An 18,044-nucleotide genomic window follows, 5' to 3' on the forward strand; every position below is an offset into this window, starting at 1 on the left:
TGCAAATTGATACTTTTGTGATAGCATTTGATCTTTCAAGGAGGCCTGATGTTCTTGATAAATTCTCAGCTTGTTAGTCAAGTTGAAGTTTTGATTATATTGGGCACAGCTTTGAAATGGGATTTCCTCTCATCATAACTTACCTGAAAATGTTCCTCTTCATTCGGCTGAACAGAGGAGAATGTTTTATTAACTAAAGAGAGAATTAATGTCACCAAATCAAATAACTCAGCTGGAAAGGTTTTGTTGTTTCTTTCTTGGTTTTTCCAAGTTTGCTTTTTCTTTATAAGGGTGCTGTATATAAAAACCTCAGAAGGGAGATCAGAATAACCAGCCTAAGTCATTAAGACCTGTTGGCCCAGCATTTAGCTAAATAAATAAGAATGTAAGTTTATTCCTTGCTCAGAAGCTGGCTGAAAATTTGCTAAGTGATTGATTTGATGCTAATTTTCTGCATGAAGCTCTTATCTTCTTCAAGGCCTGTATGAAAGGAAAATAAATTCAGCCAAAATGACGGAGCCCTATGTAGATTTTGTTTTGAATTCAGAAAGTATGGAAACCTCCTTTGCCCAGCAGGACTAGATCTCCAAGGGATCCATACTTATGATGTCCCAAAGAAGGCAACTTGCTCTGAAAAGACTGCAGAATTTCTCTATGTCCAAATCCCAGTACTTTTTGAGGATAGAACTGAAATAACATATTCATGGCAGGCACCGCCATTTGGCTCACTTTAACAGTCCTCTCTGTCAGTGTTTAGTGTGGAGAAAGTCCATGCTGTGACCCTCAGCTAGATTTCTGCCCCAGCCCTAGGTGGCATTGTTGTGTTTTGATTCTGCCAAACCACCCTCTTCGTTTCAATGTGTTCATGAATTGAGGAGAGGGATGAGATTTTGCATTTCAATATGTGATTCATGGGATGATTGGAGGAGATAAAGGAAGAATTGTGACACATAAAAATGTGTTACTGAATGACAGTATGACAGGAAGAGCTCTTGACTTAGGACCATAAGTCTTTTTTCCAGCTTTATTGAGATATAATTAACATACAATATTGTGTAAGTTTAGGTGCACAGCATGTTGATTTGTTACATTTATATATTGCAAAATGATTACCACCAGATTGTTAGCTAACGCCTCCATCACCTCACATAATTATCATTTATTTTTTGTGGTGAGAACATTTAAGATCTACTCCCCTAGCATTTTTCCAATATATAATACAATATTATTAACTATAATCACCATGCTATACATTAGATCCCCATAACTTATCTTATATCTGTAAATTTATACCCTTTGACCAACATCTCACCATTTTTCCCACCCTCCAGTCCCTGGTAACCACTACTCTAATCTCTGTTACTATGAGTTCAGCTTTTTTTAAATCACATATAAGTGATATCATGCAGTATTTGTCCTTCTCTTTCTGACTTATTTCACTTAGCATAATACCATGAGGATTGGGACTTCCCTGGTGGCTCAGTGGTTAAGACTCCACGCTCCCAATTCAGGGGGGCCCAGGTTCTAACCCTAGTCAGGGAACTAGATCCTACATGCATGCCACAACTAAGGAGCCCACCTGCTGCAACTAAGACCCAGCACAACCAAATAAATAAATTAATATAATATAATATAAAAAAAAATACCATGAGGATCTGAGGATCATAAATCTTGATGCAGAAATTCTCTCTTCACAACCTTTGGGCAAGTTATTTCACCTCTCTGGGCCTTTCTGGGTTGAAGGACTTCAACTCATACCAGTTTCTAGTAAGAATAAAAGGCAACGTTACCTAGAGATTATCATACTAAGTGAAGTAAGCCAGACAGAGAAAGACAAATATCATATGATATTGCTTATATATGGAATCTAAAAATGTGATGCAAATGAACTTATTTACAAAACAGAAATTGATCCACAGACATAGAAAACAAACTTATGGTTACCAAAGAGGAAAGGAGGAGGGAGGGATAAATTAGGAGTTTGAGATTAACATATACACACTACTATATATAAAATAGACGATGAACAAGGACCTACTGCATAGCATGAGGAACTCTACTCAGTTTTTGTAATAACCTATAAAGGAAAAGAATCTGAAAAAGAATATATATACATATATATCTCCAAATCACTTTGCTGTACACCTGAAACTAACACAAGATTGTCAATCAACTATACTTCAATAAAAATTTAAAAATTTAAAAAAAAGAATAAAAGTCAACTTTGTTTTGAAGGTATTCTAACTCTAATTCTTTTGAAATTATGCTCTAAAATCTCTAGCTAAGACTAAATTTTTCAACATTTATTCTTATCCAGGACCCCAAATTACGTGAACTTCTGGATGTGGGGAACATCGGGCGCCTGGAACATCGCATGATAACAGTGGTGTATGGGCCTGACTTAGTTAACATCTCCCATTTGAACCTCGTGGCTTTCCAAGAAGAAGTGGCCAAGGTATGTGGATTGAAACTTCTGAAGCTTATCACCTCGATCTGAATCCGTATGATATTGTCCTGATTCCTATGAAAGACTTTGAGTTTTTGTCATATTTAGCATGTGTTAAAATTCCATCTAAAAATCATTCTGCTGCCAAGTAGAAGTGTAATTCAAACACTTCCAAGTAATGGCATTGGCTTAGAATAATGGATATTTTACATTAGAAATAAGGCATTTTATATAATTTCTTTGCAAAAGAAAATATAGATGAAACCACATTCCATTTCACCTAAGCATCTTATCCCAACCCATTTTCTCTTAGCCTTACCATCTTCTTTCCATCCCTCTCCTAGAGGGCAGACATTTCAGTACCTATTTAACTTCTTTCACCATGTGCACACTTAACCCATGATTACGCACATAGTAGCTGCTCAATTAATATGAGAAAGAATGAAAAATTTTAAACAACAATTTTAAATAGTAATAAATATTTATTCAACCATGGACTAGAAAGATGAATTAGACATGGCCTTCTCCATTAAGGAGTTGCTAGTTTACTAAGATAGTGGGCCTTTCAGATGCATACAGAAATAACTAGAACAAAGGGAAGATATATCAAACAAGAAGCTATGAACTTCTGGGAACCTTGGACTCAAGTCTGATGCTTTCTCTAAAAATGTCCAACTGCCATTAGAAGAGAACTGAAATGAACATATTGAAAGAAAAGGTTTCCTTTTTCATGTTTATAGTTTATAAGATACTAGTGATGATCCTGACCCTTCATACAATTTCTTTCCAGAGTTATGAATATGAATCTAGGAAAACTTTGAAGTCTGCATATCATGTCTGTGCCCTTACACAGCTTCTCACATCATGGATCAGAACTGTGGAGTCATGTCAGGCCAGTGTTCATTGCCTGAGCATTATGATCTATAATTTTTTAAGCCTCAGTGCTCTGACATTTTTTTGAGCTACACCAGATAATCTGACCTGGCCTCTAATTCTTTAGTGATTGCGGTAGAGGTTTTTTTCCAAAAGTTGCATAACATCAACTTCAGTTCTTATAATGGAATAAATAAAATGCCAACTAGTTTTGACACTCTGAGGTCTTTAGAAACTGCTCATCAAGACTGTGTTACAAACCCCATCTATTTTCTCTCTTTAAGAACCAAGTCACCCGTTTACTTCTATGGTATAATTTATGCTTGGAGAGAGACTTCAGTTCAATGAAACATTGTCTGCGTGACAGCATTGTACTTGCCTTGCAATCATTCTTATTCTGGTACCTGCTGGTATTCTGTTGAGTGTACACACTTCACTTCTCAATATGTGTATTGTTGGTTAGATGGATGGATGAATATAGATAAACAAATACTAAATATTTCTAAAATATTTAAAAAATATCATTCCTGAAATACAGTCATATTCAGTTTTTTAAAAAAATGACAAATTCATGATATTCATTAACTCTCAGTTAAAAGCATTCACTAAATGACAGTGACTTTCAGGGAGGCTTTTACTGTGAGTGAATGTAGTTTTATATTACAAACCAATCTGCATATCTTATATTGCATTAAACCTTTGTGCGGTTGAGTTGAAAACATTTTAATTTCCTCCTCTCTGTACGTGTCTGCTCATTAATTGTCTTTAGGGATTTTGATTACTGAGCCCTGTAGTATTCCCTGTCAGAACTGAATCTATAGACGTTTTTCCAGCAGCTACTTGCTTAATATAATTAATGAAGATACAGAATATGATTTGCCTTCCCAGACTGTGATATTCTATAGGATATTTTTCCTCTATTGAAATTGCTCAGCCAGAAGGTTAAAATGTGCAAACACCATGTACTCTGAAAACTTAATTTCCACCCTTCTAATAGTCAGCACTGTCTCATAACATCACACCTTCTGTTTAGTCTCCGGAGCCAACATACCTAGTACCTTGCATAGTGCCAGCACCAAAGGAAACAGTTTCCCTCATTATATAGAACACCCGACAGGAACCTGAGCTTCTTTGAAAGTCAAATGTCTCCAGAAAAAATTGTTTACCAAGGGATTCTGACTCATTCTTTCATTCAACACACATTTGCCAGGTGCCTTCTGTGTTCCAGTTTCAGGGACACAGCATTCTGGAGGAAATAAATAGATAAATCACGATGATGAAGTACACTTACTGTGGGTCAGATGGAGGTCTGTGTGGAAGGATATAGCAGGAGGAGAGGGCATGAGGATGGGGGAAGGGGATTATTTCTTCATGGAGTGCTCAGAGAAGGCAAAAGTCTGAAGTTGCTCAATTGCAACAATATCATAGATTCCTGAGAAATCTCTTGAGTCGATTAAAATTTTTTTCATCAGAACCAGGACTTCAGCTTTCCTAAATATATTATTCCAGATTTGCGTGCTTTCTTTCTTACATAAATCACTTGAGATTGAATTTTTTATTTATTCTTTAAGACAAGTGACTCCTTTCAAAGGTGGATTGGGAGAAAACTGTCTTTCAATTTTTCCCTCTGTAGTTAGACTAAAAGAGTGGTATCTTTTGCAATTAAGTAAAAGTCACTCTTCTTGTTATGCAGCATGATTTGCCAACTCTCTGTGTCCTAAAGATCGACTTTCCCTGATCCCTCAAGGGATACCTCCCTTTAATACACCTGGAAAATGGGTGGTTTGTTTCACATTTGCCCTCTGAGTCTCACACTTCTCCCTGCATCTCCTGCTGCCCTGAGGACCAATGAACACATCCACATTTGCTACCCCTGGAACTCCTGGACTTCAGTCCCCCTCTCCGGGATTCCCTGACCCCTCCTCAGAGCTGCAGGGGGGAGGTGAATACCATCATCCTTCCCTTTACTCTCCCACTGTTAATTCCCAACAGTCCTCCATGCACAGCTACGTGAATCCTGGCAAAGGTGGAGGTACCAGCAAAGGCAACAGAAGTCGATTTCTTGTATTGTGATGTAGGCTTTTGAAGGACTTTGGCTTTTATTTTGAGGAAGATGGAAGCCATTGGAGGGTTTTGAGCGGATGGTGGACTTGGTCTGACTTAACTCTTTAGTCAATAATGGACCGCAAGGATAGAGGCAATAATGGAAGCAGGGAGATCAGTTAAAAAACTGTAGAAATATTTTAAGTGGGTTATTAGTATCTTGGACCAAGGGGGAGCTATGTAGGAGATAAGAAGGGGTCTGAATATCTATATCTACATCTACATAAAGGAAGAATCCAGAGAACAAACAATTGCAATTGTATGTTGCATGTGAGAGGAAGAGAAGAATCAAGGATGATGTTAGAGTTTTGGTCCAAGAGACAGGAAGGATGGAAATGCCACTTACTTCATAAGGAAAGTTTAAAGTAGAACACATTTGGTGGTATACAACAAGGCTTCAGCTTTGATTATGTTCAATTTGAGATTATTATTAGATACCCAAGGAAACATGTTGAGTAGGCAGTTAGATATATGAACCTGGGGTTCAATGCCAATTATAATGCAACAGTTTGGAAGTCATCAGGTTATAGATAGTATTTAATGAGGCAGGATGAGCTCAGCCAGGAAGTGACTGTAGATAGAGAAGTTGTCCAAGACCTGAGTCACTGATACTCCAACATGAAGAGATTGAGGAGATAAGAAAGAATCAGAAAAAGTAGACTGAGAAGGAGTAGCCAGTGAGGTGGCAAAGAGGCCAATATGTGTGTTTGGAAGCCAGGTAAGCAAAGTGTTTCAAGAAGAAGAGAGTGATCAACAGGATCAAATGCTACTCATAGGTCAAGTAAGATGAAGGCCAATAATTGACTGGTGGATTTAAGGATATAGAAGTCATTGGTGACCTTGATTAGAGCAACTACAGTGGAGTAGCAGGGTCAAAGTCTATTGGAGGGGGCTCTGGGGAATATCAGTGGAGGCAAATTAAGAAACCAAAAGAGACTGTTCTTGTGAGAAGTTTTGATGTAAAGGGCAGGGGAAAAATGAGAAAGCTGCTAGAAGGGGAAAGTGAGACCAAGAGATAGTTTTTAAGGTGGGAGAAACAACAAAATACATGTATGCTTGTGGGAATGATCCTGTGGAGGGAAAACAATGTAAGCGCGTCAGAGAATTGCTAGAGTATGTCCTTGAGCAAGCGAGAGAGTGGTAGGATCTAGTACAAGGCTCAATAAACTACAGCCTGAGGCCAAGTCTGACCCACCACTTGTTTTTATAAATAAAGTTTTATTGGAACATAACAGTGCCCATTTGTTTACATATTGTCTATGGCTGCTTTCACTAGACATAGTTGAGCAGTTATGACATAGACCATATGGAGTACAAAGCCTAAAATATTTACTCTCTGGTCCGTTCCAAAAAAAAAAAATTGTTGACTCTCTCTTATTCACAAATAGAGGGGCTGTGCTCAGACAGGAGCAAGGGCATTTAATCAATAAGAGGAGGAAAAGTGGAGTCCATCAGTAGAGATGCTGGTAAATCATCCATGTAGTAGAGGGAATTGTAGATGTTTTTTGATTGCTTCTGTTTTCTCATTGCCAAAGAAGACAGAAGTCAGTAGCTGAGACTAAGGACTATTAAATCCTCAAGCCTTTTTTCCACACCAGTTGGTGAAGTTCTTTAAATATCTGACTGGTAAGGTTAACATGGACTGCAAAAGACAGATCATTTACATCAGCTCCAAAAAACAGTGTCATTTGAACAAGTTAACTGATTGATCAGGTCAATGCAAATTTTTCTATTGGTCAAGAAGTCTGAAGATAAAATAATTCTCTTCTTCCTGCCCAGTTCTAGTCCCTCTTTCTAATATTGTGCTTTCCTTTGAGGTGGGAGGCTACATAGAAATGTCTAATTGTGCCTACTTCTTCCTGCAGCCATGCAACCTAAACACCATTGTGTAGGTTGGAAAACAGATTGCTCTGAGCCAGGAGCAGGGTTCACAGGATTGCCATATGCTGGTGTTCACTGTCAGGTCTCAGGGATCCAGTGTGTAACTCATAGGAGATCACTCTTCATCAAGAGAATTTCAGTAAGAAATGACTCTGTCTCAGGATTAGTAAAGAGGAATCTCTGTGTGCAAAGGCGACAGAGGTGGAGCCTTCCCTGTTTGGATTTAGAAATCTAAAATGATTTTCAGCATGTCTTCCCTCTGGGTTCTGGTCCCTGGAGGCTCACCCAGTCACCCACCTGCCCAATTCCTATCCCAGATCCTTATTCAATCCAATATAATAGCGAGATGGCCTATCACCCCGAGAGACGGAATTTGAGATTCCAGCTCTGATGTTCAGTTCTAATTGGTTAGATACTCTGATAGGCCCCCTGGGTAGACACATTGTTGAACCACCACCCAGTTTGGCATATTTCAGCCCAGACATTGCTCCAGTGTATTAAAATGCAGAGGATTATGACAGCAAGGATCCAGGGGGTTAAGATTGAGATGCCTAATGACAGAGCCATGAAGGGGAAATTTTGTGTCCACTTCTCTGCACAAGAATTGAAAGATGCCATTGCTTCCAATCCTTAATTTTTTACACACTAAATTCTCTTGATCATTTATAAATTGGAAAAACAAAATAAAAAAATTTATTTTTTTTGTTTAGCCATGCTACTCGCAGGGACTTGGCCTGATTTTTTTTAACTTTGATTGAAATATAATATACACAGAAAAGTGCACAAGCTGTAACTATATAACTTGATGAATTTTTGAAAAGAGCACACACCCATGTGAGCAGCACCCCGATCAAGAAACAGAGCATCACCAACACCCCAGGTGTCTACCCTACTAGCACACCCTATTTTGACCTGCAACTTTATAAATTAGTTTTACCTGTTTTTAAAATTTCTGTAAATGAAATCATAGACTACGTTTTCTTTTTGGTCTGACTTCTGTTACTCAAAATTTATATTTAGGAGATTCTTCTACATTGTTTTTTGGCTGTGTTGGGTCTTCGTTTCTGTGCAAGGGCTTTCTCTAGTTGTGGCAAGCGGGGGCCACTCTTCATTGCGGTGCGAGGGCCTCTCACTATTGCGGCCTCTCTTGTTGGGAGCACAGGCTCCAGACACGCAGGCTCAGTAGTTGTGGCTCACGGGCCTAGTTGCTCCGTGGCATGTGGATCTTCCCAGACCAGGGCTCGAACCCATGTCCCCTGCATTGGCAGGCAGATTCTCAACCACTGTGCCACCAGAGAAGCCCGAGATTCTTCTACATTTTGCATGTGGTTGTACTTTGTTCATTCTCTTTGCTAAATACTATACCATAATTTATTTATCTATTCTATAGTTGATGGACATTCAGGCAGTTTCCAGTTTAGGGTTATTACAAATAGTGTTGTTATAAATCAAAACTACAACAAGGTATCAACTCACACCAGTCAGAATGGCCATCATTAAAAAGTCTACAAATAACACATGCTGGAGAGGGTATGGAGAAAAGGGAACTCTCGTACAGTGTTCTCCTACAGGGAATGTAAATTGGTGCAGCCACTATGGAAAACAGTATGAAGCTTCCTTTAAAAACTAAAAGTAAAGGGCTTCCCTGGTGGTGCAGTGGTTGAGAATCTGCCTGCTAATGCAGGGCACATGGGTTCGAGCCCTGGTCTGTGAAGATCCCACATGCCGCGGAGCAGCTGGGCCCGTGAGCCACAATTGCTGAGCCTGCGCGTCTGGAGCCTGTGCTCCGCAACAGGAGAGGCCGCGATGGTGAGAGGCCCGCGCACCGCAATGAGGAGTGGCCCCCACTTGCCGCAGCTGGAGGAAGCCCTCGCACAGAGACGAAGACCCAACACAAAAAACAAAAAATAAATAAATAAATAAATAAATAATAATTAAAGGTGCTAATAATTTAAAAAAAAAAAAAAAAAAACTAAAAGTAGAGTTGCCATATGATCCAGCAATCCCACTCCTGAGCATATATCCAGAGAAAACTATAATTCAAAAAGATACATACACACCAATGTTCATAGCAGCACTACTTAAAATAGCCAAGACAGAAGCAACCTAAATGTCTATCAACAGATGAATGGATAAAGAAGATGGGTTTTATATATGTATGTGTATATATATATATATATTCACACACATGCACACAGTGGAATATTACTGAGCCATAAAAAAGAATGAAATAATGCCATTTGCAGCAAATTGGATGCACTTAGAGATTACTTAGTAAGTGAAGTAAGTCAGAAAGAGAAAGACATGGACTTACCCAGTTGTTCAGTCGTTAAGGCTTCGTGCTTCCAATGCAGGGGGCGTGGGTTCAGTCCCTGGTTGGGGAAATAAGATCCCACATGCCATGCAGTGTGGCCAAAAAATTAAAAAATAAAATAAAATAAAATAAAAAGAAAGACAAATACCATATGATATAATATATGGAATCTAAAATATGATACAAAATGAACTTATTTACGAAACAGAAACAGACTTACAGACATAGAAAACAAACTTTTGGTTACCAAAGGGGAAAGCGGGTGGGGGAGGGATAAATTAGGAGTTTGGGATTAGTGGATACAAACTACTATATATAAAATAAAAAGTCCTACTGTATAGCACAGGGAACTATATTCAATATTCTGTGATTAAACCATAATGGGAAAGAATATGAAAAAGAATATGTATATATATATGTATAACTGAATCACTGTACACCAGAAACTAAAACAACATTATAAATCAACTATACTTCAATTTAAAAATAAAAACAAACAGTGTTGTTATAAACATATGCCTTTCTGTGAGGTATGTAATTGCTGGTCATAGGTCTTCCTATGTCTGGTTGAGCCAGTTAGTTTTCTAAATGTTAATTCACTCATGAAAAAAAAAAAAAAAACTTTAACAGAGGATCTCTGTCTGTTAAATTATTAGATTTTGAAGTAACTGTCACAGAATAAATGTGCTCTCCAAAAATATGTTCTATAAACTGACATCAGTTTTCAGTAGCTATTTCAGAATTTGGGGGTAACCTCTGTCACCTCTGCAGGTATGAATATCATAGACAATCTAGTTTACTTATTTGAGGAGTGTGATCTGGGATCTCCTGGAAGTTTGCCTTAACTGCATCCACACCATTTTCTTGCCCACCATCCAAATAACTTGCAAGCTCTCTGAATTTCCTAATTAGCTCTCACATCTCTTTCCTCATCCTGCTGCCCCCTCCCATCTTGTTCAAGTTCTTGATGGGTCCCATCTGTAGACGCCTTCTACCTCCTTTCCTAGAATCCTCTCTTTGCTCTCCAACTCTGTGTGTCTATCTGTTAGGAACGATCCTAAAAAACCTCAAACCTGATCATGCTTCAAATCATTTTCATTGCATATTACCCACAAAATGAAGTTTTCTGCCCATTTCATTCAGTCATTCATTTAATGAACAAATATTCATTGAGGGTGTAGTATGTGCCAAGTACTAGGGATTTATCCGTGACCAAAACAAACATAGCCTCTCCCCTTAGGTGCCAGTGAATCACCACTTGGACCCTAACACCATTCTGCCTCAACTGTTCTTAACCACCTGTGATTCTTTCTTCCTTTATAATGGTAATCCTTTGCCCTCAGAAGTGTGTGCTTTCCTAGATGTCCCTTCTCCATTCTGTCCAGGAGAATTTCCAAGCCTCCGTAGGGACTCAGCTTACTCATCCATCTCCCTTCTGTTTCATGCGTCCCATGAACAACTGACGGTTCCTTCCTGTTCTTTGATGAACCCCATGGATATTTGCTATTGCATTTCTCACACTTTAATTATCTGTCTGTGTGTCTGACACCCTACCCTGGATTTGTGAGCTGCTTAAAATCAGAAAATATAGCTTAGTCATTTGTGTTCCCAAGATCTATCTTAGTGCTTATCCGGTATTAGGCACTCAATAAATATGTGTTTTGGTGGAAAAAAAAAAAAGGAAAGAAAGAAAGGAAAAAGGAGGGAGAGGGGAAGGGAAGGAGCAAGAAAGGGAGAAAGAAGCTTATGAATTCTTGAAAGCAATTGATAGATCATGAAAAAATGTAGAGCCATGGAGACTTTGAACATCATATACTCCAATATCCTCATTTTTGAGTTAAAAACATTGAGGTGCCTGAGCTAGTTGCTCCAAGATCCCTTCCCCCCAGCACAGAACTCTCCCCAAGGTTTGCCAGGATTCTTGGTGGCTTCCATCCTCTTCATCTTTCCCGATCCCAACCTTGTTCCCACTCAGAGTCATTGTCACTGTCATCCCCCTCTACCCACCAGTTACCACATGTTTTCTGGAGAAAAGAGAAAATATCTTCAACTGGCCAAATAATTGAGAAATTATAGTCTAAATGGAATAGAAAAGAGAAAGAGGGACTAGCGAAGGGTCCTGCCACAGCCTTCTCTGGCCATTCCTGATATAGAACTTGATTCCTCAAAAACCTTGGGACTTTTCTTAGACTGTCCTCCAAATTAATAATATAGATATTTAAAACTGACCTCAATAGACACAAAGTTCTTACATTTCTTTTTATTCTGGGACATGTACATTGAGATAATAATTTTCAAACACTAACAGATATTCTGTACAAAATGTGAAGTTGATCTCATTTCCTTTTGGAATTTAGCACCAACTTATGGTAAGTGAGCAATGGATATGTTTGGCTTTTCTTTAAATGAAAATGATTAAGAAAAAGAGAATGAGGTACCATATATTCTTTTCAGCAATGTATTTTGAGACATAATGGAAAACTGTGCTGATCTCCTTGTGGGTAGAATATATATGCCAAAAATATTGCCATATTGAATATATATTGCTTTTTACACATGTGAAAAGTTAACCTTCTTGGTTATTGTGTTTTATGAGATCTTCATTCACTGCTATTCCTGGCCTTCTCATATGCCTATGTCATCTTAGGATATTCCCCCCACCCAATCATAAATAAGGACCAAGTTCTTGCCAGGTCAATACATTGCACTATTAGTCTTGGGATTTTACAGTTGTGTATGTCCTTTGTTGGAAAATGAGATTTACCCCATGTTCTGCACTTGAGTTTTGGATGAGTGTGGGGTAGGTGAAAGATGTACATTATAAACTTTCAACTTGTGGAAGTGTTACCCATCTGGAACATCCATATAAAAGTTTAAAAGTTCAAAAGTAAAAATAAATAAATAAATAAATAAAATAAAAAAGACATACATTAAAAAAAAATAGAGGGGAAACAAAAGGCAACTCAGATGGTAATTTCTTCTTACACTCAGATAAGAACCAGCAATTGCAATTCTGTTGATTGTGGAAGAAATCACCCTCGCCCACCTTCCCCTGCTGTCTTTTCTCATTCCTTAAACAAGAGCTTCTTTTGAACCAGGCATTGTTCAAGGGTGCCACGAAAAGGAATTAATGCTTAACTTAAGGGAAAGTACATATGCAAGGACACAGAAATGATCGTGGTTTCAGACTGTGGGCTACTGTTAGTCCACTTTCCCCGGGAAAAAAGACAGGAAACTGCTTAAGCAGCAGCATCTTCACTTTTCTTCCATCCACTCTGTAACACAGAAATAAGCTGCTTCCCACTCGTTCCTCTGCCTCCCCGTCTTCTGAGCCTGGCAGCTGAGAAAGCCCTAATTGTATTATCTGCGTACCTTACCTTAAAGCAGGCACAAAGATGCCTTTTTAAAAATCAGGGTTTCCCTGGTGGTGCATGGTTAAGAATCCTCCTGCCAATGCAGGGGACACGGGTTCGAGCCCTGGTCCGGGAAGATCCCACATGCCACAGACCAACTAAGCCCGTGCGCCACAACTACTGAGCCTGTGCTCTAGAGCCCGTGAACCACAACTACTGAGCCCATGTGCCACAACTACTGAAGCCTGGGTGCCTAGACGCCGTGTTCCACAACAAGAGAAGCCACTGCAATGAGAAGCCCGCACACCGCAACGAAGAGTAGCCCCCGCTCACTGCAGCTACAGAGAGCCCATGCGCAACAACGAAGACCCAATACAGCGAAAAACAATTAAATAAATTTTTAAAAAAAAGTTTATAAAAAATCACCATGGGCTTCCCTGGTGGAGCAGTGGTTGTGAGTCCGCCTGCCAATGCAAGGGACACAGGTTCGAGCCCTGGTCCGGGAAGATCCCACATGCTGCGGAGCAACTAAGCCTGTGTGCCACAACTACTGAGCCTGCGCTCTAGAGCCCGCAAGCCACAACTACTGAAGCCTGCGCTCCTAGAGCCCGTGCTCCGCAACAAGAGAAGCCACCGCAGTAGAAGGCCGTGCACCGCAATGAAGAGTAGCTCCACTCGCTGCAACTAGAGAAAGCCCGTGTGCAGCAACAAAGATCCAACACAGCCAAAAATAAATAAATAAATAAAATTTTTAAAAATCACCATAATTTTTTGAAAGGAAGAAGAAATCTAAGAAAATTTGGCTTCTGTGTTTAATTACTGTGGAAAAATACCTGCTATCCTTTGAAAGTGGCATGTTGATCTGTTTCATCTAATGCCTTAATATCAATTGTTATGTTTAGGTTTCCAATGCATCAAATGCTCCCAAGGAATAAGCTGCTCCTAAGAATAAAAAAAAAAAATTTTTTTTGAAAATACTTTAAAATAATCTTCCTATTGGCTATATAATAATAATCATTCATTCATTCACTCAACAAATACTTAATTGCCTACTGTGTACCAGGTACAATGTTGAGTGCTGGGGATAAACTAAATAGACAAAAATGATTGTCTTCATGAAGCTTACTTAATGGTAGGTGCAGGGTGATGTTAACAAAATAAATAAAATGGTGATAGGTGCCAGGGAGAAATAAAGCAGGGAAGGGAGATAGGAAGTGTTGCAGGGAGGTGCTATTTCAATTTTAAATAAATTGGTCACATAAGGTTACACTGATACGATGAAGAAAACCTTGAAGATGTTGGAGAGTGTCAAGTGGTTATCATGGAGGAGAGTGATGCTGAGATAGATGTGACCCAGTGTGTTGGTGGAGGGGAGTGATAAGCAGGAAGGAGAACAGGGAGAGGTGAGAGGAAGAGGCTGGGGGATGTGACAGGAGACCCAAATAGTGGTGGGTGGCCACTGTGAGAATTTGGTTTTACTCTCAGAGACACAGGTATCTATTACATCATTTTGAGGAAGTGATGGATTTGGGGTGATGTATTTTAACAGGATTTTTCTGGTTGCTCTGTTGAAAAGCCAGAGTAGAGGTATAGAAACAGAAACAAGGAGAGCAGAATGCTTGGGATAGAGGTGGTGAGAAATGGTTAGGTTCTAAATGTATTTTGAATGTGAAGCCAAAAGAGTTACTGAATGGACCAGCTACATGAGCTGAGAGAAAGAGAGAGCTAGGGATGATCTCAGGGCCTTTTGGAATTTCATTTATTGAGTGAGAGAGGGAGTGACTTAGGAAGGGAAAATCAGAAATTTGGCTTTAGACATAAAATTTAAAGCAGTGTTAGCCCAAAACAGCAAAATGAGCACAGGTGTGATCTCTTATCCCTCTTGAGTTACTGTGAATATGGTGATAAATTAATATAAATACACAATGATGAAGAAAATGGATAGGTCACTAAGACATGACATATTTTAGTAAGTTTGCAGGAGAAGAAAATGGAAAGAGGAAAGTGTCTGATAAGATAGAGTCGAGAAGACAACAGTCTAGGTTACATAGAGAGTTACAGCCAAGGAAGCTCCTGACCTACTCATGAACAATTGAGACATGCTCTAGACTCGAGTTCTACCGGCCCAGCAGAACATGGAGTAAGAATTGGGGGTGAAAAAAATAACCTTCCACTCCTTCCTCCTGATCCTCATGTAGAATAATCAATAACCAATTACTTCCTGGGCCAAAGAGCTGAGTGTCTGTCTTTTATGAAATTGAACAAACTATTTGGAAAATATTATGGTGGCTAGCATTGGAGTTCAGGATCCAGAATGAAGCTCTTCTCATTCTAGCATTTGTGGATACTACACCATGGTGGCTGGCACCCACATGCTCACTGGGAAAGAAGACTGCAAGCTGGCCATTCCCACTCCCACACCCAGAGCTCCCAGTCGGCCCTCCTATTGCCCCATCTAAGATGTGAACTAACAATAAAATATCCACAGGCTATAGAGAAATGCTACAATACTGAATGACAAAGGAAGCCAAGATGAACAAAAAGAGAATAATAGACACACAAGGATAATTAAAGAAACAAATAATTAAAAAAAAAAACTAGAAAGTATCTTCAGAGAGAATTTTAAATATATTTTATCCTTAAGAAAAGAACAAGGACTTCCCTGATGACGCAGTGCTTAAGAATCCACTTGCCAAGGCAGAGGACACGGGTTTGAGCCCTGGTCCAGGAATATCCCACATGCTGCGGAGCAATTAAGCCCATGTGCCGCAACTACTGAGCCCGTGCGCCACAACTACTGAGCCCGAGTGCCACAACTGCTGAAGCCCGTGCACCTAGAGCTGGTGCTCTGCAACAAAAGAAGCCACTGCAATAAGAAGCCCACGCACCGCAACGAAGAGTAGCCCCTGCTCGCCGCAACTAGGGAAAGCCCATGCACAGCAACGAAGACCCAATGCAGCCAAAAATAAATAAATAAATTTATTTTAAAAAAGAAAAAAAAAGAAAGTGACATGAGGGTTTTGGACAGAACCACTTCAAGAATATGGTTGAGTGACATGAACGCTATGGAAAGGATGCTTTGGGGATTTCATATTGAGGCATTTGATGGACATTTTCTCAGTTGTGCAAATTAGCAATGCCTCAGGAAACTAGCTGGAGAGAGAGGTGGGTGCCTCCTCAGCTGATGCTCAAAATATGTGAGACTCACAAAGATACAACTGAAAACCTCTCATCATGAAAATGTAACCAAAGCAAACATTTTTCTCTTTTCTTCCACTCTGTGCCAAGGATGTTGCTATTTTGGGTGTTTTATTTCTTTCCATTTGAAGAATTCTCTTAAAGTTCATTTTAACTTGATATCACCACATTAAACTTTTCCCATTGGGCAGGAAAATGTCAAAAGGTGTTAGAACAGGGCTAGGGATATACTAGATAGTTAGCGCTCAAAACGTGGATCCTTGCATCCACATCTTGTACACTGCACTTGCAGGCATGTAAACTCTTCCTTAGACCATCAGGATAGAGCAGTGCTTCACTTATCCAGGGAAAGATAATTGGGTAACAATCTTCAGAATACAGCCCAAAACATAAAACAAAGCATAAAGCATATCTGTGAAGCCAATGCAGATGCTCTAAGCCCTAAAATTAAAGTTTCTGTACTTTATTAATTGGAAAGTCCCCTCAGCCCCATGCTACACACAGGACTGTGAGTTCTTATAACTTATTCCAGCATAGTTCAAATTACAATAGGAAATGTGTAAAGCTATTATCCAAAACCCTGTAGCAAACCATGGTGAATGCATACTTATGACAATGAAGAAGACTTAAAAATTAATTTCACAAACAATAAATTACAAAGCATGGATGTAATTCTGTTTCATTTACACATTCATTCATTCATGCAGTCAACTCAGGTCAACAAGTATGGATTTATTCCCCAGTGTATAAAAAAACTGGCCGCAGAACTGTAAGATCTCACACAAGTTGTGGGATGATGCACATCCTTTTCTTCGCTACTCCTATGAATGGTTATATGTAGTGTTTTCTATACTCTTCCAGTTACAATGATTTGATTTTCATGGACACTGCTAGGTTCTTACTCAAATAGATTGTTCTAGAGGTAGACCAATCAGAGATCTTTCCCAGGATTTTTCATACTGGATATGAAGAAATCAATCAGACTCTCTCTGGTGGTAGGAGATGCCATATGTGACAACTTGGTGCAGTTGGTGGCCATGGGGAAGAAGTTGGTCAGCCAGGAAAAAAGTAATGACATCAGGAAGAGAGAGCAGTGAAAAAGCAATGAAGAAATCCTCCCTGGTATCCAGACCACAGTTTCCTGATGCTCTGCAAACTGCAGTTTGTCAAATTTTTCCTTCAGTTACAGGAAATACCCAGTGTCCTTGGCAAATTCTCCTATTTCCTAGGCTAGTTTGAGTTGTGCTTTTGGCAACTGTAGCCTAAAGACATTTGAATCACATGCACCTTTCCTTGATATTACATTATATGAGTAATATGGATTCTAGTGTCCCAGTGCTGATAATATTGGGTTGTAATATGCTTCCTGGTTTTGGTAATTATATTGTATTTGACAACCATTTCTCTTTGAATATGAGATCAACGTTTTGACTATAAAATATAAATCTTCACTACCACCCAAAACAGAGGAACTGTGCCGGAAATTTTGCCAAAATTCTAAATGCTCTACATAGACCTGTAAACGCAGTTACTTCTCAGACAGTCTTTTCTGCTTTTAATGAAAGTCTTTGCTGCTCATATACCATCTTTCACCATGAAAAGATTCTTTACTGTGCCATTAAGACAAATGCACGGCAAGATGAATTCTGATGCCTGCCAGCAGGTGGGAGAAACGTGCTCAGCCAGGCAACTCAACCCTGAATGAGCTGTGCATTGTTCCTTCTTACTCAAATCCCAACCTGCTACCTGCTGATGAGCAGAGGTAATGGGAATGACACCATTATCAATGACGGCAATAGGGGTTTGCCAATAAATTAAAAATAAATGGAAAGCTATTAAAAATTGTTAGGACATTCATATGTCTCACAAATATTAA

At 39.2% G+C, this 18,044-nt stretch overlaps 1 protein-coding gene across 7 annotated transcripts in view; it reads left to right on the forward strand.

Annotated features, from left to right (window-relative positions):
* The window catches only part of PLCB1 (phospholipase C beta 1), a 681,757-nt gene that overhangs the window by 455,121 nt on the left and 208,592 nt on the right, over positions 1-18,044 (forward strand). For all 7 annotated transcript variants that reach the window (XM_082428205.1, XM_082428206.1, XM_082428207.1 and 4 more), the window contains one exon: positions 2,318-2,455. In XM_082428205.1, coding sequence (XP_082284331.1) covers positions 2,318-2,455 — 138 coding nt within the window. The remainder of the gene's footprint in view (positions 1-2,317; positions 2,456-18,044) is intronic.

The sequence above is a fragment of the Balaenoptera physalus genome (assembly GCF_965194825.1).
Source record: "Balaenoptera physalus genome assembly, chromosome: 16".
NCBI classification, from domain to species: Eukaryota; Metazoa; Chordata; class Mammalia; order Artiodactyla; family Balaenopteridae; genus Balaenoptera; species Balaenoptera physalus.